General features: G+C 40.0%; 1 protein-coding gene across 2 annotated transcripts in view; it reads left to right on the top strand.

The window, feature by feature from the left end:
• NT5DC1 (5'-nucleotidase domain containing 1) overlaps nucleotides 1-25,121 on the top strand; it is a 139,841-nt gene that overhangs the window by 95,737 nt on the left and 18,983 nt on the right. For both annotated transcript variants that reach the window (XM_058735030.1, XM_058735029.1), the window contains exons 7-8: nucleotides 17,029-17,203; nucleotides 18,958-19,055. In XM_058735030.1, the coding sequence (XP_058591013.1) occupies nucleotides 17,029-17,203; nucleotides 18,958-19,055 (273 nt within the window). The remainder of the gene's footprint in view (nucleotides 1-17,028; nucleotides 17,204-18,957; nucleotides 19,056-25,121) is intronic.

A 25,121-nucleotide genomic window follows, 5' to 3' on the forward strand; every position in this document is an offset into this window, starting at 1 on the left:
AAGTTTGGAAGAACATAATGTTTTCTTATATTAGGTAATGACACGATAATTTTAAAGTGACATTTTACTACAGAAAGATAATTTCCTTGTTGTCTGGCAGGCTGAAGTATATTGGGTGAAGAGCTCCTCCATCCAGAGCCCCGCAGCCTACACATAGCCATACAGAGTGTCCAGGCTTGCTGAATTTAGTTTCCCAAAGGGAATTCCTCCAGCATGTGGAATAATTTGGAAGAATAGCTAGTGATTCTCCATATTTCTTTGGGAATAAACCAGCTCCTTGTGTTTTCATCTTCATTCTGATTTATGTTTGAAAAACACTAAAAAGCATTTATTTGCACTAACTACATTCACATCTTTCTAAAAAAAAGCCTTTAAAAGATCTTACTAAATTTAGGAGATAAAACAATGAAGTTAATAGAAGTAGACAGTAAGGAATGTGGAAGGAAAGGACCAGGAAACCAGGATTTTCATTCCATCGTGCTGTTTCATCATTCTCTGCTGACAGGCTAAACGGCCTCTCGGGGCCTTGCTGGTCCATCTGTGCAGTGAGGGGACGGGGTTTTGTGGTCCTCAAGGTTCTGCCAGTGCCCTGTGAGAAAGTACACGTAATGGAGCTGTGTGTCATCCAGCTGTGTGTTTTGCCCTGGAAGCACCTCCCCCTTAGTGGAACTTTCGGGGGTTTTTTCAAAATACGTTTTGAAGGTATGTGCCATTTGGATGAGGGGAACCTTGCATTCTGGACCCATGCAGGGTGATTCTGTGATGCAGTGTAGCTCATGGCATTTCACAGTTGGTTAATTGTGCTGAAGCCAGGTTACTTAACAGAGAGTGTTTACTGTGTGCCACGCATGGTACTAAGTGCTCCATGTACATTATTGTCTTTAGTCCAAATGCTAACATTATGGGATGGCTTCTGTTATTAGCATGTCATAGCCAGCAAACCACCAAGTGCACAACTGAGAATTGAATCAAGACTATCCGATTTGTATCTGGGCCACCCGGCACCACATCCTTTAATGTGCTTGTGTGTGTGTGTGTGTGTGTGTGTGTGGTGTGGTGTGTGTGTGTACCTGCTCCATGCAAAACTGCTCTGTCCTTGGAAAATTTTTCAATAGGAATAGAATAGCCACTCTCCTTAAATCAATAGCAACAGCTATTACTTAATGAAGTCATCTGCAAATCATGAATTCTTTTCTCCTTTCCCTCCTACTCTGTTCCATAATGATTTAATTTGCTGGCATGCAACCTTTAAGTTAAACTCCTTTTGAAGTTTTAAGTGGAGTTCTTATCTGGAAGGAAGAACATTTGTCACAGTTTTCAGATAAATTGCACTGTTCCTGGTCATCTATGAGGTTAGTGTGATTTCCTTTCATTCATATTTTTCTTCATTGAGTACACATAGTTCATATAGTGTTTATCGCTAACATTTGCCAAACACTGTGAGTAAAACATTTGCCTCATTAAATTGAATTTTGAATGTTTTCTTCTTGGTTATTGAGTAACTCCAGGCTCTCGCGTTTTCTGGATTTGTGTTGACAGCCCCTTTCCTTTCAAAAAGAAATAGTCTGATTGCATATGTCATATGCGTTCTTAACAAATTTTTTTCTAGGTCAAAAGAAAGTCAAGAATATAATTTGTCTTTTTTTTTTTTTAAGTTTATTTATCTTGGGAGAGAGAGAGAGTGTGTGCACATGAGTGAGGGAAGGGAAGAGAGGAGGGAGAGCACAAGCGGGGAGGAACAGAAAGAGAATTCCCAGCAGGCTCTGCACTGTCAGCACAGATCCCAACACGGGGCTCAACCTCACAAACCGTGAGATCATGCCCTGAGCCGAGATCAAGAGTTGATGCTAAACAGATTGAGCCACCCAGGTCTCCCATGGTTTGCCATCAGTGAATAGATTATTACAAGGTTGTTGTATTCAGGTCTTGGGAACTTGTAGTGTCTCTGACATAATAACTAGACCTGTTTTCTGCTTATAGCAGATTTCTTGTACCCTGTTGTCTGAAGGACTGAAGATGTGCACGGGGCATATACCACCATTTACACTACTTCTAAGACCTTTAGCCTTGAGATTCCATTTAACTAAAATCTATGATAAATAGGCTCCATTTAGACTGAGCAGAAATAAAGTTTACCTTTGACTACAGAATGAATGGTTATTTTATTAAACCCCATAATGCTTTATACTCACTAAGATTTCAAATGAGTATGTTTGACCCCCTTAGAAGAAGTGTTAATGGTACTACTGCCTTTACTGAAAGTTTTCTGTGTTCCTAGAATCTGGTTACTCTAGTGGCAATCACTATAATGGCACAAAGAAAATTGCTTTAATGGGCCTTACCAGTAAGGTAAAAATCTATGCAGTGAATGAACTGTACAGAAAAATATGTGAACAAGAATTGGAGTAAGCGAACGGGAACATGGTAGCTGGCATGTTCAAGGGAGAGAAAAAAAAAAACTAGAAAAAGTGTGAATTGAGCTAACTCCCAAAAGCGTTGTGGAATTGAGAAAAGCAGAGAAGAAATTGGGTTTGAGGTCATAGCTTAAGGTTAGAAGTGGGATGGGCTCAACAGCAAACATTCTGAGCAGAAGCACTGTTGTGGGGACAGACCCGTCCTGTAATTTAGGCAGTAACAACCACCTTTGCCTCCCACTCAGGGTTCACATGGGCTCTGAGCCCCTGACCTCCCTGCAGTTCCTGCTCTGTTACCTTTTCGTCTGCTGCTCTCTTTGCTGGGTGCTGTTCATCCCCTTTACTACATGCTGAATGTGCCTCACTAACCAAGGCCCAATCCAAATCTCACTTTCTCTTCAAGGCTCACCTTCCCCTTTTGTTTGCAAAACCTTTAAGAATATATATGCAAAGACTGAATCCTTAACATTATTTTTAAGATTTTTTATGTCAAGCCAGCAGAATTGTTTGCTGATTTTGGGTTTTAAAAGTATCCTATTTCAGTGTTTAAAAAATACATATGATTGTCATCTTAAAAGACTAAATGTTTGTTAGCTCAAAACAGTAGCCGAGATATAGAAACTGGTTGTCTTAGTGAAATCAGGAAGAGAGAGAGTAAAAAAAGTAAAAGGAATCAGGCTAGAGAAGAAAATAGACGGAGAAGCTGAACAGTCCTGCCGAGAGCAGAGTATCCTCTGGAAGCCAGCCAGACCTAGCGTCCCTCACCTGTGAACCTTCCTGCCCCGGTTCCCACTGTCTTCTCCCTGTGAGCCCGTCCACTCCTTACAGAGGCTGCAACTCATGTTAGGTACTGAGTTCTGCCAGCGACATCCCCAGGCTTCCTCTCCTCTGTCTCATGACGGATTCTTGTAGAATGGGGCTGGGTTCCCATAACGAATCAATTATTTATGTTTATTTGGGAGCTGAATCCAGTGCAGTGTGTATATACTAAACGGCCGTCTGGACAGTCTGTTAGGCTGCATACTCCAGGAGCAAAACCGGGTTAAAAGAAACACAATGAAAGTTCTATTTGAGCACTTGAGTCCTCGATGAGAAGGAGGGTTTTTAGAGACGTTTGTACTGAGTGCACCCCAAAGTCTACCTTACGACTCCTTTGTTCCTCTTATTGTTTCTGAGAAGCTCAAAGCTAGAGAAGTCCATGGTAACTTTTTAAAAGCAATAAACCCTAGCACCTCTCTGAGGCTGCTTTACCCCAAGGTATCCTATATTCTCATTTTTTTTTTTTTCCAGCTTCTTTCTTCTGGAGGAGGCTAAATGTTTCAAGTCAGAGTCATCAGTGGGCTTGCTTCCTCCGGTGAAAACAAAACCTTCCAAGGTGGTTTTGTGCCTAGCAAATAACATTTAAAAAGTATATGAGACAAAACTTAAAGTATATCTCTTTGAAGCAAGCCCCTAAAACTTGTTGCAGGTTGTACCTGGAGGCATCTTTACTTTGCTTCCCCAAGGAAAATATTCCTGTTCCTTGTGCAGCTAATTTGTAAGGCCACATTTAGGCAATAGTGCCTTTATTCATTCATAGGCCACAGGCTCTTTAGGTCCTTTTGATCATGTCATCATGTCATCATGTGCATTTCTTGGATCTTGCTATTTCCTGTGACATTATCAAGGAAAATATTACCAGCCGTTAGCTTTCAGCCCTGGGCTTGCAGTGTCTGCTGTGACCCATGTATTGCTCTATTAATAAGCAAACCAAATGAGCCTGAAAACATTTTATTCAGAGACTAAAAATAAAGTCTGCCAGAATCATAAAGACAATGGCAAAGGCATATTTAGATTTGTTTTAACAAGATGGCAGAGTGAGGAGAACGCTCTTCTGGCTCAGTAGAATAGACTTAGAGGACCCAGGCCAGAGAAAAATTGAGGGGCAAATACACCATGCCTGGGGATCTACTGTGATGAGAAAATATGTAAAAATATTTATATGATATTCCAGAAAGCAGTTTTACCACTGATGATTTGTGAATATTCATTCTGCTTGAGAGACTACGTACCCTTTAAACAGTCTGTCAATGAATTCATTAATTATTATTCTTGGTATTTTATTTATTTAAGTATTTATTTATTTATTTATTTATTTATCTTAATGTTTATTTTTGAGAGAGAGAGACAGAGCACAAGTCAGGGAGGGGCAGAGAGAGAGGGAGACACAGAATCTGAAGCTGGCTCCAGGCTCTGAGCTGTCAGCACAGAGCTCAACGCAGGGCTCGAACTCAGGAACCATGAGATCATGACCTGAGCCAAAGTTGGGTGCTTAACCCACTGAGCCATCCAGACACCCCTGTTCTTGGTATTTTCTAATACTAAGTTATAACTATTTGTTGTTTATTATTCCTGTCCTATAATTATGAAATACTATATTTATATCAGGGATCAGCAAATGTTTTCTCAAAGGGCTAGAAAATAAAAATTACAGGCTTTAAATAGATACTTACATAACCATTTTAAGATGGAAATGCCTTTCTTAGCTTGCAGGCTGTGGTTTGCCAACTCCAGTCTTTATGATCAACTGGTAAGTTTTGTGTGGTAGCTCTCCACCCATACACACTTCCGCAATTGGTAATCCTTTACTGTTTGCCTGACAATCAAGAATGTAAAAAATGCAAACACGGTTCCTTTTCTGAAAGATCTCAATCTCAGAAAGAAAACTACATAAACACACTACAAGTGTTTATTACTGTGTAGTGTGATGAATGTCATCACTGCGGTTCAGAGGCCTTGTGCCTGGGACAGGCTGCACAGAGAACACTGCCTTGTTTTTTTGTTTGGTTTGGTTTTTTTTCATGTTTATTTTGTTTTTGAGAGAGAGAGAGAGAGAGTGGGGGATCCCAAGTGGGCTCTGCACTGACAACAGTGAGCCCATTGCAGGGCAGGGCTCGAACTCATGACTGTGAGATCATGACCTGAGCCAAAGTGGGATGCTCAACTGACTGAGCCACCTAGGCACCCCTTCCTTTTTTTTTTAAACAGAGAACATGGCCTTGTGACAGGCCACAGACATTCCTGATCAGCAAAGGGAGGACAGTGCATTCCAGGAAGGGAAATAATATTTCTTCCTTAATGTAATACACTTGTTTTGTTTTGTTTTGTTTTTCCTATCCCAGTATAAGATCTCTGTTTCTAGATAATTGCATAGATAACTTCAGCTTAGTAACTACAAAGTACTCCTATAGAAATTCTGAGGAAAAGCCCATTATTCAGTAATTACACCGCAAAATCGGTATATCGGTTAAGGAGCTTGACCTCTGCTTCTTCTGAATGTGTTATTTTTTCTTTCACAGACACTGATCACCAGATAATTTAGATCTAAAACAAGACATGTAAGCAACTTATGTAACGTAACACTTAACATTATGTAAGTGATAAGGTTACTTAAGGTTTAGTCTGGAGCACTGTATTTATTCCATTCCCAAATTTGTCAGTAACTAGTTTTGAGCCAAATCTGTAGTGTGTACTCATCTTTAGAATTTACTCATTAAAATCTAATTCATCTTTAACAGGACAGGGAGGAAGTAGGTGATTTCTAAGGCGCCTCCCAGTTCTATATTCTGTGATTAGAATTAGAATCCATGCCAGTAGATACTTTTTTTGCCTCTAGAGAAATCTAACTTGATTTGCTCCAATCTCAAACTCTCACTTACTCAATTTCCAATCAATCCCAAAACCCTTGAACTGTGGTACTGTGTAATAGTGTACCACATAAAAAGGGAGAGGGAGAGGGAGAGGGAGAAGGGGGCATTTCTGGTGTCCTGAAAGTTATACAGTGCCCAAATGCCATATCACTGGAGAGGCACTGTTGCACAAGTTCTGAAAGTAGACTGGCTGCATTCACATCCTGGTTCTGCTACATTCTGGCTTTGTGACTTTGGACAGGTTCCTTAGCCTCTCTCTTCCTCAGTTTTCTCACCTGCAAAGTGGGAATAATATAGGTCCCATCTCACAGGGTTGGTATCGCAAGTGTTAAATACATTAATAGTTGTAAAGTTCTTAGAATTGTGTTGGGCAAAAATAAGCACTCTAAGTGTGTCAGTTATTTTTACAGACAAGATAATTGTATATAAATCCATGTAGAAAGTTTGGTATTAAAACCATTAAAATGTTTTGAAATGAATGAGAATGCTGTAGGAAATTGCTCAAACGTGATGGCGAGCAAAAAGCACAGGTAAAAAACTCTATGTGGTGTGCTTAAAATTGCCATACAGTTACATATGAATAGAAAATATCCTGGCAGAAATCACACCCAAATATTAGCATGTTTGGTAGCTGGTCTGAAAGAGAGCTCCTAATGAACTATGCTGCCCAGAATTTACACCCTTGTTTTCTTCTCCTTAAAAATGAGCCAGCGCCATATAATCAGTAAAGTGCAGCAGAAATGACACCACTAGACTTCTTAGGCTGTGTCATAAGAGTCCTCGCAGCTTTTGCCTTAGTGTCTTGAACACTTGCTGTGGCGGAAATCCAGCCATCCTGAGACTGGAATGCTGCGGTAAGGCCCAAGCTAGCTAAGGAGAAAGATGTTTCGGCAGCCCCGCTCTTCCCGCCATTCCAGACAGGTGCCAGACAGTGAGTGAAGGAAACTTTAGGTGATTCCAGACCCAGTGACATTTGACTGGCACACCCCAAGTGAGAACCACCCAGCTGAATGCTGAACTCTGTCAACCCTCAAAACCATGAGATAGGATAATATAGTGCTGTTTTAAGCCACTATGTTTGAGGCAGTTTTTTATACGGCAGTAGAAAACCCAATATAACGGATTTCGTATAGCAAGAATATATCATTTAAAAAATTTTTTTCTGATGTTTATTTATTTTTGAGACAGAGAGAGACAGAGCATGAACGGGGGAGGGTCAGAGAGAGAGGGAGACACAGAATCTGAAACAGGCTCCAGGCTCTGAGCTGTCAGCACAACAGAGCCCGACGCGGGGCTTGAACTCACAGACTGTGAGATCATGACCTGAGCCAAAGTTGGGCGCTTAACCGACTGAGCCACCCAGATGCCCCAAGAATATATCATTTAATAAAAGTAAGCATTTAATCTCATTAATCTCCTTCAATCATAAATTTCTTTAAACATTTTTTTATTTTCAACGTCAGTGTAGTTTCAACCTTAACAATATTATGTGTTATGTATATTTTTTAAGTTGTATATTTGGTAATTTTCAACCTACAAATTAAATTAGCAAGAGCAATACTTTAGCCACCCTAAATAAATAGAAGTTTATTGGACTTTATACATGTAGAAAAGTGCAGGGTGCTCTAGGAATTATCTATCACCTATTACAGAGAATCTCATTTTTTCTAAGACATATGTATAACATTTCTCTTGACAGTAACAAACAGGGCATATTGGAATGCTTTTTCCATTGGGCTGTTCTTGTCTTAGAAATCTAAATCTATGATTCTTAACCTCTCGGGAACCACATGATCCTGGCCCCAGGAATCTGATGTAGACTAGAGCACCTGCTCTGCTCCCCCAGATGCACACAAATATAGTCACAGGCACAGCGTTGCAAACAGTGTTTGGATTTTATTCGCCCGCTGGAGGCCATGTGCGTACCATGGGTTAAGAATTCTGGTCGAGGGCATTATTACTCCTCAAGCAGTATTGTAGAGCATTACACTTAGATCCTATGTAGTTGTGTTTGCTATATGAAGTAGATATTAACACTTTTCTATTTTATCAAGTCTACAATTTCAAGTTTTCTATTATAAAAGTAAAACCTCTGCCAGAAGATGTGAATTAAAATCTAATTTAAAAAATTATTATTGTTGCCCTTTTCTTTTTTTCTTTTTTAATCAACTTGGAGTAACTGGCCAGGTGGCATTTTGCAAAAATATATAGAGGATACACCTGATGGAGTACAGATTTGGGTGGAAACGTGTGGTGAAAAACAGATTAATGCCTCATTAAAAGAACTGTTTCCCAAAGTTCCGTGTGTCCTAGGTACAGAAGTGGTACAGACTTACTAGCTCTTAGGGCTTTACTGTTTGTATAATACACTGTGAGACCAGATACTGGATAAGTCATCTTTAGTGACTGTAATCTTTATGCGCGTTCTGAAGTTGATTTCCTCCTCGTGAGTCATAGTTCTGCATACTTTTGGCTTTATTAGTAAGAAAAGATATTTCTGAAGATGTTGAGGGTGTGTCAGCTAAAGTAATTAAGGAAACAGTGCACCCTTGTGATAAAATACAATCTTTACAATGCACGTTTGTTTGAAGACCAACCTATTTTTTGAAGAAACCTCAAATGCTTTTTGATTTGAGGTTAATGGGGGATAAACATCCCAAAAGATTTATTTTTTTTTCCTGTTGTAATCACTATGTACTTCAGCAACTGGTGATTATTGTCTCAGTTTCCTAAGTAGCTCACATTTGAAGTATGTGAGAAGTCAGAAGTGCTATGTGAATGTGCCTTAAACACTTGCTAATTTTAGTTTTATTTAAACTGTTCAAAAGATTTTATGTTAACATAAGCCATGCATGTGTTTATGTTCTGTAAATATGTATACAATAGGAACCTTTGAGTTATTCTTTGGAGGTGAACAAAAACAATTTAGAGCCTGTTTGCTTGTATTTCAAATGTTTCTAGAAACATTAACAAATGTTTTCTTAATATATCTTGAATTGCATGGAGATAATAATTAGAATTATGACACTATTCCAAAGTATCTTGTTCTGGTTTTCTATTGTTCCATAAGAAACCACCACAAAACTTAGTAGCTTAAAGCCACGCTTTGTTATTGTCACTGATATTCTGGTCTGAGTTGGGTGCTTTGCACTTGGGGTCTCCCACGTAGTTGCAGTCATCTGAAGGCCTGACTAGGCTGGATGTCTGAGGGGGCTCACTCATTGTTCCGGCAGTTAGAGCATGTGCACTTAAGCTCTTCTTCAGACTTGCTCCTCACAGCATGGTGGTCTGAGCTTGGTTGCACTTTTTACCTGACCCTGGCTTCCAAGAGACAGAAAATTGAAGTTCCCGGGCCAGTTAAGGGCTACTCCTGAAACTAACACAGTGTTACTTGGCCCCCATTCTACTGGTCGAAGTAATACAAGGGCCTGTCGGCATTCAAAGGAATGGAACAGTTCAACCCCAATTCTAGACACACATGAGGTGGGAGAGACTGTTGTAGCCCCCTTGGGTATTCAGTCCACTACACGTGTTTTCCTGTGATGTGATATGTATAATAAAGTGAACACACAGAAGAACATGCAAATACCCCTCCAATTATAATGAGCTTTAGTAAAAATTAACTGTGCTTCTAGACTTCCTCAAAAATCATACAACCAGTATAGCAGGTGGCAAACCTGGAATTCAAACTTAGGCCAATCTAACTCCAAAGCACAGGCTTTTCTGCTTTACCTACAAAATTACTACTCTCATGATAGATAAGTGAAAAAGAATGTAAAATTAATACTGTGAAAAAAATCCCATCAGATATTTACCCTTGAATATATCTTTCCATTATAAGAAATAAAAATCATTTTTACAAACTTAAAACCTTGTTTGTTTAGATTCATTTTAATGTAAGACACAAGTTTGAGAATTTTCATCAGGTAATATTAAACATGCTTACTCTGATTTTGCACTTTTCGCCCAAATAGTGAGGATTTTCTTCTAGGAGAAAAAGGATTAAAAAAAAACTCTCTGGTTTTATAAAGGTTTAATACAGCAGTAATATTCAAAAGTGTGGTCCCACTATCAGCTGACCTGAGAAATTGTTAGAAATGTACATTTTCAAGCCCCACCCAAACACACTGAATCAGAAACTCTAATAAGAGTGTTTTAACAAGCTCTCTGGGTGATTCTGATCATGATAAAGTTTGAGAACCACTTATCTACAGAAATTCTCAAAGAATTGAAAGATTCTTCGAGGTCAATTTTTAAAGATTGTCTGCATAAAGCAGAGATAAATATTAGAGGAGGAGACGCTGTGGCAGTGGGTGTTCATTTTGACTAAAGTTATCTGGCTGTGACATCACCATGGAGGTGTAGATACTGGTGTAGACTAAGATTAAAATGGTCCATCTACAGGTTTGCAAATGTCTAATCAGCCACCTGTGAATCTGTGGAGCCCCATCAGACATCTGTGGAGTGGGGCACAGGAATGGATATTTGTTGCAAGTGCTACACAGACCATTGTGATCCCAGGTTTGGGAATCACAGATTCAAGCAGCATAATTTACTACCCCCTCTATTGGGTCAAACATATCAAGCCAGTCTCCCTTAGCATTGTCTGTGTTCTTGCATTTAAATGTTCAACCCTCTGTGGGGCACCGGGGTGGCTTAGTTGGTTAAGCGTCCAACTTTGGGCTCAAGTCATGATCTCACAGTTTGTGGGTTCGAGCCCCATGTCAGGCTCTGTGCTGACAGCTGGGAACCTGGAGCCTGCTTCCGATTCTGTGTCTTCTTCCCTCTCTGCCCCTCCTCTGCTCGCTCTCTCTCTCTCTTTCTCTCTTTCTCAAAAATAAATAGCATTTTTTTTTTAATTTATAAATTTTCAACCCTCATATCCTTTCCCTTCTCTTCATACTGGTCTCCAGCATAAGCTTTCTCTTTATCAGACAAGGTCCTTCATTCAGTGTGCCTATGTGTGACATCACACATCAACAGCAATTAATATGTATTGATTACCTATTAGGTATAAGGCTGTATGTTAACTTATAAAGACACTGTAAAATTAAGAAGCTCTGTCCTCTGAGAGCCTATGATATACAATGAGGAAGGCAGGATATAGAGAGAATAATAGCAAGAGTCCTAGTTCTTAGATCTTAGAGTAATAATCCTTAATCCTAGCTGCACATTAAAGTTACTTGGGGAGCTTTAAAAAAAAAATATCAGTGTCAGAGCACCTGGGTGGCTCAGTCAGTTAAGCTTCTGTCTCTTGATTTCAGCTCAGGTCATGATCTCACAATTCAAGAAATTGAGCCCCACATCAAGCTCTGAGCTGACAGCACAGAGCCTGCTGAGGATTCTCTTTCTCCGAATCTCTCTCTGCCCCTACCCCACTTGCTCGCTCTCTCTCTCTCTCTCTCTCTCTCTCTCTCAAAATACCTAAATAAACTTAAAAATATATATACCAGTGTCATCACCCCGGCCCTGACCAATTAAATCAGAATCTTCCAAGTAGGTCACGATACAGAGATAGAAGTCAAATACTGTTTAAGTATAAATTTTATAAATGATTTTTCATTACATTATATATTTCATTTTCCAATTCTTATTTGTTGTCCTTTACCAACCATTATATTTAGCATGTAGATTTTCACTTTACTCAACCTAGATATTCTGCATTTCTTTATTTACAAATATATTAGATAGAAAAAAACCATAAAGGGACCCTAAACAGGAGGTCTGTCCTAGTATTAAATTTGTTTCATCGTTTGCCCTCTATAAATAAAAGCTTTCTCTTTATCAGACAAGGTCTGAGATTGCTTATCTCTGTTACCTTCAAAAAATATTTCAGCATCTCTTGGCCCCAAATTTATGTAGTGTACATTTCTGAAATGTAATTAATTTCAGAAAATTAATTATATCATCTCTTGCAGCAGGTTCATTTGAACAGTTTAGAGCTAAACATTTCAGCTGTTCACTAACATGCTGTTCTGTAACTGGTAAAGGTTGTAAACATTTTAATCTCCCCTGTATCATGCTCTGCAGTGGGAGCAACAGACCTTAAGTGGAGGCTGATGGTGGAGGTGTTGGCATCCCAGCATCTCTAATCCCCTCGGCCAAGAGCTTTGAAAACTCCAGCCACAAATCACACGAACAGTAGTGACACAGTTAACAAGAAAAATGCTTCCTTATTCCATGATAATAGAAATAGTGATGTGGCACAGTTGTCTGTTAAACTAAAAAAGTGTTGGGGCGCCTGGGTGGCTTGGTTGGTTAAGCGTCCGACTTCGGCTCAGGTCATGATCTCAAGGTCCGTGAGTTCGAGCTGTGCTGACAGCTCAGAGCCTGGGGCCTGTTTCGGATTCTGTGTCTCCCTCTCTCTCTGACCCTCCCCCGTTCATGCTCTGTCTCTCTCTGTCTCAAAAAATAAATAAACGTTAAAAAAACATTTTTTTAACTAAAAAAGTGTTTTTAATGTTCCAGTTGTGCTTTTTTTTTTTTTTTAACCACAAGAGGTCCCCAAATCCTCAGTCATGTTTGATACAAGCAGGACATTTTATGTGCATATCAGATTGTTGCAACACTTTGCTATTATTTTCATGACTCTTTATTAACCAATATTCTTAATATAAGAGGGCTAGTAAACTTTTATTCTTTAGAACTAGCTTTTTAAAAAATGTACTTTTAATCCCATCTGTATACAGAAAATACCAGCATCTAAGGATGTGAGAGGGATGCCAAGACTAGGAAAATGAGTTATATAAAGGGGCAGCGAAATAGAATTGCTTTAAAGTTAAGTAAAAACACAGGCGACTTTGTGTGTTGAGAACAAACAAGACCATTCCTTTCCTTCTACCTTAGGTGTAAATTCCCCATCTTGTGCAGTCAGTGTTAATTTATCAAGATAAAATTATATTTAAACATGATTTTTTCAGTAGGGGTAAAAAAAATGGAAGGTGATTTAGATACAATGACTTTGACAGGACATGAATAAGACAATTTTTTGTCATTCACAGTGAGATTATATGCTACAAATCATATTATTACTTTGACTTTTAATAAACATAAATATCCCTGGGTCTGCCCCTGCACTAATTTAAGTATTCATTCATTGAATGACTGTTCCATGCTAAGCAGAAAGTCAGGCTCCCTACCCTTAGGAGGTTACAGTCACTTCAAGGAGATAATTTAATAGACCATTATTATCCAATGTAGTGTGTTCAACCTAACTTCCTTTGGTTTAATACCTTGATTTAGTTCAATAAAAATATGAGTGTGTATTATAGACGATAGTACTATATTAGAAACTCCAAAATTGCTAAGAGACTGGATCTTAATTGTTCCCACCACAAAAAAGAAAAGATAATTATGTGACATGATAGAGGTACTAGCAGACGCTAAGGTAGTAATCATATTGCAATATAGAAATACAGAAAATCAACACATTGTACATCTTAAACTTACACAATGCTTATATGTCAGCTAGATTGCAATAAAAGTAAAATTTAAAGAAGATGGATGTGTATTGTGTAGTTATATCTCCTGTTCCTTTAATGATTTGAGGTTACGGGAATAACTGTATATTCCCCAACAGCAGCCAGTGATTGTTTATAATAATAGCGACCCATAGTCTACTATTGGGCAACTGTTTGTACAGGACTTACCTTTTTTAGTTCACCTTAATCTGTCTTGTGAACAAAATGAGGACACCCATATTATTGCCACAGAGAGTCATTTTCTCCAACTAAAGTATTATGTTTGGACTCTTTTGGATTAACTCTAAAGAAAACTAATAAAACTAATTTAGGCAAGAATTTTCAAATACAGTATTTAAATGTGCGTGCTTTATTTTGTTACTCATTTGGAAATGGAATAGTTTTGTAGCAGTAATTCATATTTTGATCACTAGATGGCACTGAGCACATATAGCTAAGGAAAAAATAGACTTTTTTCTTAGCTGTCGTTTCTTTCTTTCTTTTTTCTTAATGTTTATTTATTTTTGAGAGAGAGAGTGAACAGAGGAGGGGTGGGGGGGGGGGGGGGGACACAGAATCCGAAGCTCCAGGCTTGGAGCTGTCAGCTCAGAGCCTGATGCGGGGCTCAAACCCACAAACTAGGATATCATGAACTGAGCTGAAGTCTGCCACTTAACCGACTGAGCCACCCAGGAGCCCCTCAGCTGTCGTTTCTGAATATAGATGCTTAAGTATGTAAATGTTTTCAGCATTATATACACATACCTTTTGTTTTCCATCCCGTAATAGTTCTATTGCTATAGAAGCTTTGTTTTTCTGGGAAATTCTGAGAGAGACACTGCCTCTGCCCTTTACTTCAATAATGATTCGCCAAACAAATTCTTAGCTATTTCATTTTATTAATTTTCTCTGCCTTAAATTAGCCCTTTCTTACTACTGCCTTCTCTTCTCTGTAGACTTTTATTTAAGGGTCATTACATAGTTTGTACAATATTAAGAGATCACAGAGATTTACGTAGTGTTCCTGTACGGCAAAACACAAGAAGAGTGTGAACTTTGTTTTTGTTCTGGGTCTCTTTATGTCTGTATATTATTCTCATATTGTAACATGGGAGGGGGTGGGGGTTTTTATTTTTTGGTCTGGTTGTGATTAATTCTTGCAGTATATCATTTTCTAAGTAGAGGGACTGTAGGCTACAAATAAGAGATATACTTGATATTTAAGCGGTTGTTAAATTGAGTCATGTGACCGGAAGTCCCCAGTTTGGCTGGTACCTTCAGCAATGGTTAGTTCATTCAGTGTCTTAATCAAGAGACCTGATGATGTCATCAGGAACCCCGGTTCCTTTCAGATTTCCACTTGGCCATCCTGGTTATGTCAGACGTGAGCTTTGTGTTGAGGAGAGCTGCTGCCCTTCTAGGTGGAATGTGCAAGCCTAGCAAAGCACAGAGTAGAAGAGGGGACGTATACTCGTATGTAGATGTCTTCTCGGTGGTGTATTCAAGATTCCAGAGAGTCTCAGAGTTCTCAGGTCCCACTGACCAGGCACGGGTCTCCAGCGCTTCCGAAACAATTCACTGCACTGCAGGCGGAAGGAATCACCAAGACAGGTTCAACTGATAGAGACCCATGACCTCCCTGAGCACCCAGCCCCTCAGAAGAGGGTGCAGCCTCATAGAAAAGCAGTGTCTCCAGCCAAGGAGAAGCGGTGGGATTTGGGCAGGCAGACAACAGTGTTTGCTACCATTTCTGGTCTTTGTTTCATTTTGGCTTTTTGCTTAGAGACTCTTCTTCCTCCTGCTATTCTTGAAATAGTAACTTTGATTATCTGTTATTTTAAGTGCGTGAGACTGTACAGAATTAAAGGTATAGCCCACATCCATGGCAGAGTTTATCATTCGTTACAAGCTCTTTCTCCTGTGGTTTTGTTTATGCTTGTGTCCTTTTCTTAGTAGTTAAAGAAGTTGGGTTCTCTTTTTCTGTTTATTAATGCTACCCCTCACAGAACAATATCTCTGAAGTACTTTATGAATCTAGTAGCATTTCAGGCAAACATACAAGTGTCTGCTAAGTATGCACCACTCTCAAGGCACCCTGACAAACATTGTGGGTGGGTCTGACCAGAACTTCTGGAGATACTGGCACCATCTGTCCCAGAGCTCAGACTGACCCCTTGGACTCCCTAAAGACTCAAAGGGTCAGCGCCTGCTGGCCCTGCTCAGTGATTGAGGTCCTTTTGCTGTCAGTTGCAGTGCCTTCTGACCTTTTCTAGCTGGTTTTTCCATTTGACATCTCAGCACCTCTCACAGGCTGTACTAGACTGGCTTTCTAGTCTGAATTCCATCTGCAACACAATTGTGACTCTGAAGAACCCAGCTCCCCTCTCACTGGCTTCATGCCAAAGATGCCTTTCTGGGGCATTATCTGAATACTTATTTGTCGTTTGTATTCAGCAAATATTTGTTGAATGATTGAAAGAATATTTATTAATTGACATTCCAAATGCAGTAAGGTTTTTTCCGGACTCAAAACTGCTGATTAGGGGCACCTGGGTGGCTCAATGGGTTAAATGTCCTACTTCGGCTCAGGTCATGTTCTCATGATTCGTGAATTCAAGCCCCAAATCGGGCTCTCTGCTGTCAGTAAGTTTTTATTTATTTATTTTTGAGAGAGAGTGCACAAGTGGGGGAGGCGCAGAGAGAGGGAGGGAAAGAGAGGATCCCAAGCAAGTTCCATGCTGTCAGCTCAGAGCCTGACTCGGGGCTCAATCTTGAGAACTATGAGGTCATGACCTGAGGTGAAATCAACAGTCAGTCACTTAACCGATTGAGCCACCCAGGCACCTCTGTTATCTATTTCAATAGTTTATCAGTTCTTATCAAATATCCAACATTCTCAGTTGACATTTTCATTCGTCATGTCCTTAAGTAAAGAATAGGAAATATTCTCTTTTTTTTTTAATGTTTATTTATTTTTGAGAGAGAGACTGAGCACGAGCAGGAGAGGGGTAGAGAGAGAGGGAGACACAGAAACCAAAGCAGGTTCCAGGCTCCCAGCTGTCAGCACAGAGCCGGATGCAGAGCTCAAACTCACAAACCGCAAGATCATGACCTGAGCTGAAGTCGGATGCTTAACCGACTGAGCCACCCAGACTCCCCAGAACAGGAAGTATTCTTAAGAAGCAGTTAGCAATGGCATCATTGCTATGTTTGAATCAAGTTTTTCTCTTTTTATCTATAGCTTTGAGAGAGATGAACTTGTTTGAAGAATATACAGAGTCAAACAATTTTTTTAGAAATGAATCTGTGTCTGTCTCCTGGACTTTTGGAGTTCAAAGTCCTTTGGCTTCAACACTGCTTTGTTGGAGAGACCAGGGAACTTCGGAACCCCCTACTTCTCTGCCATGTTGGCCCCTCCTCTCAATTTTTTTAAAGAAAAATCTCTTTGACATTTTTATTTTTCAGAAAACTGTGGAATATATTTTCCAGAAATAAAGAGAGATCCAGGCAGATATTTACACACTTGTCCTGAATCTGTGAAAAAGTGGCTTCGACAGCTAAAGAATGCTGGGAAAATTCTGTTGTTAATTACAAGTTCTCACAGTGATTACTGTCGACTTCTCTGTGAATATATTCTTGGGTAAGTAATGAGTCATTCCATTTTCATGGTCTTCTACAATACTGGATAACAAATTAGGCTAATGCTGTTTTAAAAGTGCTCGACCATGACCGTATCCTTATATTAGACAATGCTGAGAGACGTAGTTGTTTCTCGTAACATCCCTCAATATCTGTCAACAGCAACACCACCCAGGTACAGTTTAGCAAAGCAGTGTTACGGGGGCCAGGATGCTAAAAGCCCACCGGTGGTCTGGGCTTTAGATGTTCTGAAAGGTTGATAAACGACACATCCTTCAAGCAGTGCTCCATGAATTTGGTTTCTCAGTTTTGGATGACTGTTGAGGGACATGGAGTTGTAGGTTTCACTCCCAGGTACATACAGACCTGGAGTACAGCGCCTCTAGCCATTTGAGTGGGGAGCCGTGTACTTCACCATTTTGCACAGCCGGCAATGGGCCTGACATCCTTGAAAATTGAGGCAGTACAAATGCACAGACTTAAGACACATATGGGTTCAAGGCTCTACCTTGCAACTTGCTCTGAGACCTGAGGTATGTTCTTGCACCTCTCATCCTCGATTTCGTCATCTTAAAAATGGGACAATCATATCTCATAGGTGTGAGAGGGGAGTTTAAATAAGCGTAACACAGGTGAAGTATGAGAGTAGTTGATAAGTTTCAGGAAGTCTTAATACTTCTGTCATTCTTGTGAGCAATACCAGGAATATCCATGCTCAGAGCCAGATTCTAAAATGGGCTACTAGATCTCCCTAACGTTTCCTAGGATTTCAGCAAATACTGAATTGCTGGGAGTATGAAGCAAGTTTAACCCTCACAACTGACCTCTGGCTGACTTGTTTAGCCTCCTGGTGTCCATGTTCCTCAGCACATGTGAGCTTAGATGGGTCTGTGGTATACTTAGATCTGCCAGTAGATTTTCTGCTTTTTAATAATACATAAACCTGGGGTCCTTGAAGTGAATTAAGGTGGAAATCCTGGATGCCTTGCCCAGTGCCTCTCAGACTGTGAGACTATTTGCTGTCCTGATAGTGGGACCATGCTTCAGAATAAGCACTCTTACCTTCTTTGTCATTAGCATAGATAACCAAAGTTTTTCTTCCTATCTTACGGTCTCTTTAGCATAGTTTAGATTTGTAGTTACTGTCTTCCCCATTGCTATAATGAATCCCATCTACCCTTTGCCATCCCAAATGATCCTTAATGTAGTATTAAATACAGGCCAAAAAACAATTATTGTTGTTATCTAAAAATTACCACATTATAAGAGCACACTGATTTTCAAAAGAAGATGCCTTCTTCATATGTGAACACTCTAAAAGATATCACCTGACTTGATCATGCTAGCTTTCTGTAGGACCCATGTAACACACAAAATTATCAATACCTTTTCCTGCTAATAAATCGAGACAGAGTTCAGGGCCCACATTTGAAGATACAGCTCATGAATATTTTTGTTGTTAGAAGCCATTGAATTCACTCACTGTAACTATTACCATCATGAGAAAGCCAGCTTCGCACCCAGAGTTAACGAGTTAATACGCATTTTTCCCCTTACGTTTATGCGTCAAGGTGTCGTCAGGAAAAGTTTTGCTCAACCACTTCCTATTTCTGTATATAAAATATATAGAAAGCATGCAAAAGTTAATCAAAAGGTAAGAAATGATTCTGTGGTCTGATAGGTAAAAATGAAGTTCTATTTTATATGGGCTTTTTCTAATTTCTTAAAATTATGAAAAATATTGTTGCTTTTTAGGAATGATTTTACAGATCTTTTTGACATTGTGATTACAAACGCACTGAAGCCTGGTTTCTTCTCCCATTTACCAAGTCAAAGACCTTTCTGGACGCTCGGTGAGTTAACATTTTTTTTCTTCCTTATTTAAGATTTGTTCATTCAGGTACTTCGTAAGTACCTGTTGGCTGACAATCAGGTGCAAAGTTCTGTGTTAAATACAATCAGGGGTATACAAGTGATACCAAGTCTTCTTCCCCCCTCACAGAAATGCATAAACAAACACTGCTACTTAGCAGGTGAATAAATGCATGGGATGATCATAGGCCATGTTACCTGTCATGGCGAATGTGCCTGAAAAAAAAAAAAAAAACCAACAGGAAATGCCTGCCTGCTGAGTAAACCAGGAGGCCACTTTAGAGGGGCTGACCAGGGAAGGCCTGTCCAAAAAAGTCAGAAAAGATGACTTACCAGGCAGGACCTGAGGGACAGGTAATGAGAAGAGCAGAGGAGGAGTGCCAGTAGTTTGAGACAGTTCCAGTGATGGAGAAGAGGCCAGCGACTCATGGGAAGAGAGAGGCAGGGAAGTTAGGGAAGCACGTAGCCTCATACACTGTGAAAATGGGTTTGAATTTTATTCCACAAGCTATGTGAAGCATTCAGTTGAGGTGTACGGGTAATCTGGAGAGCTCTTTGGCTGAGGGTGGTGAATGGATTGAATGTGGGAAGAATGGAAAGAGGAAAACCATGGGGGTGCCTAGGTGGCTTAGTCGGTTAAGTGCCTGACTTAGGCTCAGATCACAGTCTCCCAGTTTGAGTTCAAGCCTCTCATTGGGCTCTGTGCTGACAGCTCAGAGCCTGGAGCCTGCTTCGGATTCTGTGTCTCCCACTCTCTGCCCCTCCCCTGTTTGCGCTTTGTCTCTCTCTCTCACTCTCAAAAATAGAGAAAGAAAAAGAAAGAAAGAAAGAAAGAAAGAAAGAAAGAAAGAAAGAAAGAAAGAAAGAAGAAAATGGCACATTAAGCCACAAACTAGAAAGAAAGAAAGAAAGAAAGAAAGAAAGAAAGAAAGAAAGAAAGAAAGAAAGAAAAGAAAGAAAGAAAGAAAAGAGAAAAGGAAAGGAAGAGGGAGGAAGGAACGGAGGGAGAGGGGGAGGGAGGGAGGAGGGAGGGGGGGGAGGGAAGAGGGAAGAAGAAACCAGGCACTAAGCGTGTCCCAAGTAAGACACCGTGGTAGTTTGGTCTGAGGAGGTAGTACTGGAGATGGAGAGGAGACATATTTAAGATGCATTGTGGAGATGGACAGTAGGACTTGGTGATGCTTTCAGAAGCAGCAGATGAAAAGATAATCAAAAATGACTTGTCGATTTTTCTTTTTTTTTTGAATTGAGCAAAGGAGTGAATCCTCATGTAGCCGTGAGGAAGGTTACAGAAGAAAAGTTTGTATGGGGTGGTGTGGTGATTAAGAAATCATGTTTTGACATGCCTACAAATTCTTCAGCGGGGACTAACAATTAGGAAATTGTATGGATGAGCGTGGAGTCCAAGGGGATCAGCTTTAGGGTCAGGGTATAAATTTGGGAGAGTCCTTAACTCATAGAAGGATATTTTAAAGCCATGGGCTTATATGTGAGATACAGAGAGAATGATGGAGATAGAAACCAGACTGCAGATAGGTTCTTCTACATAATAGTTTTTAAACAATTCATCCTTCTGTCTCTCGATACTTTTCAATTAAACAGACATAGTGCAAAAATGCAGTAACTTGTTAGCATAAGTTAATACATTTGTGGTCCCCAGTGTATTAAAAAATTTGGTGTATTTTTAATGTGCATTGTTTTCTGTTACTGGTGTGTGTGAAAATTTAATAAAAGTCTCTGTAGAACAACGTACGTACTATAATAGGTGTAGAACAGGTATAGATTTTCTTGGAAGAAAATACAAAAATCCTGCAGATAAAAATAAACATTGTTGAGTACTTAGTTATGTGTTTAAATATAAATTTGTGAAGAGGAGGGAAACATTTAATTTTTGTTTGTTTGTTTGTTTAACAGAAAGAGTATTATTTGAATCCCTGATGTTATTTCTTAACAGCAAGGATTTATATGAGACATTAAACCAGTATATAAAAACCACCATCACTTTCTCACTTTCTGCTAGACCAGGGTTTCTTAACTGTTGCACTCCTGAGATTTGGGGCCAGATATTTCTTTGTTAGTGGGAGTGGGGGTGCCGTCCTATATGTTGTAGGCTGCTTAGCAGCATCCTTAGCCTCTAATCATCTCACCTCCCAATTTGTGACAACCAGAAATGTCTCCATACATTGTCAAATTTGCCCTGAGGTCCAAAATTGCCATCATTGAAAACAACTGTACTAGACCATTCTCATGGACATATATGCATATTCTCATATCTTCAGTTTACAAGAACAAAATATGCCCTTGGGGTGCCTGGGTGGCTCAGTCAGTTAAGTGTCTGACTCTTGACTTCAGTTCAGGTCATGATCTCAGGGTTCATGAGTTCGAGCCTGGCATAGAGCTCCATGCTGACAGTGCAGAGCCTGCTTGGGATTCTGTCTCTCTCCCTCTCTCTGCCCCTCCTGCACACACACACACACACACACACACACTCTCTCTCTCTCTCTCTCTCTCTCTCTCTCTCTCTCTCTCTCTCTCTTTCTCTCTCTCTCTCTCTCTCCCTGTCTTCCTCAAAATAAATAAATTTTTAAAAAAAGATTCTCTAATTCATGATGCTGTATTGTAGTGTTTGTTTTGCTGCTGATTCTGAGTCTTTGCCTACCTGTAACTACTTTGTTTCCACTGCTGGTTTCCCCTCATCTTTCTCTCTCTCTCTCTTAACAAAATATTTTATTACAGTAAGATATTCATTGTGCTCAAAATCAATACAAAGTAAGTTATTAAAATTATCTTCTTACAAATGAAACTATGGGGCACCTGGGTGGCTCAGTCGGTTAAGCATCTGACTTCGGCTCAGGTCATGATCTCACAGTTCGTGAGTTCGAGTCCCGCGTCGTGCTCTGTGCTGACAGCTCAAAGCCTGGAGCCAGCTTCAGATTCTGTGTCTCCCTCTCTCTCTGCCGCTCCCCCGCTCACACTCTGTCTGTCTCTCTCTCACAAGTAAATAAGCATTAAAAGAAATTTTTTTAAACAAATGAAACTATGTAGTTAATAATAGCTGTGAGTAAACAGCAACACAAATGTAGCCTCTAAATCAGTATGTAATCTTCTAAAGATTGCTAACAATAGTAAAGGAAAAATTTGTTGACCATCGTTGTTGAATTCACTGATTTCCATTAAACAAAAAAAGTCTTCCATATGTTTAAGACAAATAAATTTATTCCTTTGAAGAGTAACCAGAGAAAAGTCTGATTCAGTCCTGTATATGCAGTTCAGTGAACTTTTTGGTTAAATGGCATATTTTCCAAGCTTCACACCTATTTCTCAAACGGAGTTTTCCTTAATGTTAATGTCGAAGCATTCTACATTTCATATTATAAAGTGTCTACATGAGTTTTTAGTCAGTTTGGAACTAATATCCATGGTATCACATTTCTCTTTAAAGGTTAATGTTTGGCAGCATTCTATCTTAGCCTTCCTTTCTTCTCCTGCTGTCTTCAGCTACCACTCTGACGGTTTCAGCTAGTACCTATATATGAGTGACTCCCAATTCCTTATCTCTAGACCTCACTTTTCCCCCGACTTACAGAGGCATATTTCTATCTGCCTTCTAAATTCTCCACAGCCTACAGCCCTAGCATTGCAGGAAACTTGGGATGTGCTTATAATAACTCATTAATTTCCCCCCCCCCCCCCCCGCCGCATCTTGGCATGCTCCTCTTCCCATATTCTGTAATTCCATTATAACTTTTCCAACAGATCTTACCCCAACCAGGAAAATCAGTCATCTTCTGTTACTCTCTCCCCTTCACATCACACCTGCCTTCAATTTTCTCAGATTGGTCACCTACCATATTCCTGCCACTGCCCTTATCATCCCTTGTATGAACTGATACATTCACATCACTACTGGGTATGACGGTACTTAATAACTGATGTCCCGCCCCCATCAGCCTTGTAACCCTCAAACCACCCATCCTCCATATGGCTGTTAATGTTATCGTATCATGCAAGTCATGTCAGCCTGTTCCCGTAACCTCCAGTGTCATGTAAATCAAATCACTGCTCCAAATGGTTAAAAGTAGAAGTAAAATAAGGCAAAGGACGCATCTGGGATGGAAGGCGCTGGGTGAGCGTGTCCTTGCAGCTGTCGCACAGGCCTGACGTCATCCATTGTCATGGGGACAAGAAAGGGGGAGAGTTGCATCCGAGTTGGCGGGGGCTGAGTGCCTCCTTCTAGGCAAAATATGCAGCATCCTGCCCCATCGCTGTGATTCGGCTTTTTGCCAGTGCAAAAGCCTGGGGAGGGGGTGGAGAGGTGGAGAGGAGAGGAGTCCATCTTGCAAGATTGTAACTTCATTGAGGAGAGTGACGATATCTTTTTCACTGCTGTGTCCCCTGTGCTGTCAGCTACCCATCCTCCTGCCCTCAGTTTGAAAACCGTGATTCCCAACTTGCTATCTTTGGTTTCTTGGCCTCAGCTGTCACCAGTTCACTCTGAAATCTTTCCCTGAGACTTCCCTGGAGCCTCATACCACGTTTCCTCCTGCTCACAGCTCTGCTCAGTATTCTGAAATGAGACTTGATATTCTCCTTCCTCCTAGAAAGTGCAACTGTACACGCTGGCCCCTTTATAATCTTTATCTTCATTACTTGACTATCTAGTGAATTACCCCCCAGCTATAAACCTCCAGTGTCTTCGCCCTTTCACATCCAGCATGTTGTACATCAAGTCCTGTTTAAACTACCTCCTCTCTGCTCTCTGTTTCCTTCCCATTAGGCCTTCATTACTCTCTTCCCTGTGAGTCTCTTACCTCATCCTCCTGCCCTTACTTTATATCTCTCCTTTCTTCCATCTCTTGCCTGTTGCCCTCAAATACTTGGCACATATTTTCATTTAAATATAAATTTTAGATATATTTTAATAACTTTAAACATATGTTATATGAGTCACTTATTACTTACTGTCAGGCATACAGTATAGTTAATCAGATACACACACAATCTCATTGGCTCCCCACCCCATGAAGCATCTAAGGCGATTCTGAACCTGGTTGCTAAGTTACCTTTTCATCTGCACTCTGTCTGATCCCTCCAGATGCCCATTAGTGTGGCCTTGCCAGAATGAATGCCTTCTGTTCTTCTATCAGGTTTTCAGTCCTGCTGTTCTCTCCACATCAGTGTTTCCCAGATTTTAATGCACACTCACACCACCTAGGGATCTTGTTAGAATGGAGATTCTGATTCAGTAAGTCTGTGTAGAACCTTAGATTCTGCATTCTAAATTTTTTTTAACGTTTATTTATTTTTGAGAAGAAAGATATAGAGCGTGAGCGGGGGAGGAGAGAGAAAGAGGGAGACACAGAATCTGAAACAGGCTCCAGGCTCTGAGCTGTCAGCACAGAACCCGACGCGGGGCTCGAACTCACATACTGAGATCATGACCTGAGCCGAAGTCGGATGCTCAACCGACTGAGCCACCCCGGTGCCCCTAGATTCTGCATTCTAAACAAATTTTCTGGTGAAGCAGATACTACTGGTCAGATCACCAATGACAGATTTTAGTAACCCTAAGAGAGAAGTTCTTAGAGCTGTTAATTGAAGATTGTTATTCTGAAAAGAAACAAACTTCCCATCATATTAGGTATGGAAATGAGCTAGATAGTTAAAGAATAAACTAAAGGAAAAGACTTTTAAAGAATTAACTGCTACTAGTTATTAAAGAATTATGAATATTAAAGAATTATGAATTATAACCCCAAACCAAAGTAGATAAAGGTTTTGCTTTCTATTCTATTAAATTTGCTCCTGCTCACTGGTAAGGTATTTATTTCTCTTAAGATGTAATTTTCCTTTTATGGCTCCCAACACAGACAAGCATTTTAGCAGATATTTTCATTAAAAAGTGTCTTTTTAAGGGAGGCACCTGTCTGGCTCAGTTGGTAGAGCATGTGACTCTTGATCTCGAGGTCATGAGTTCAAGCCCTACATTGGGCCTAGAGCTTACTTGAAAAAATAAATTTTAAAATACAGCATTTTCAATATTAAGC

Source organism: Neofelis nebulosa, chromosome 6 (assembly GCF_028018385.1).
Source record: "Neofelis nebulosa isolate mNeoNeb1 chromosome 6, mNeoNeb1.pri, whole genome shotgun sequence".
Taxonomy (NCBI): domain Eukaryota; kingdom Metazoa; phylum Chordata; class Mammalia; order Carnivora; family Felidae; genus Neofelis; species Neofelis nebulosa.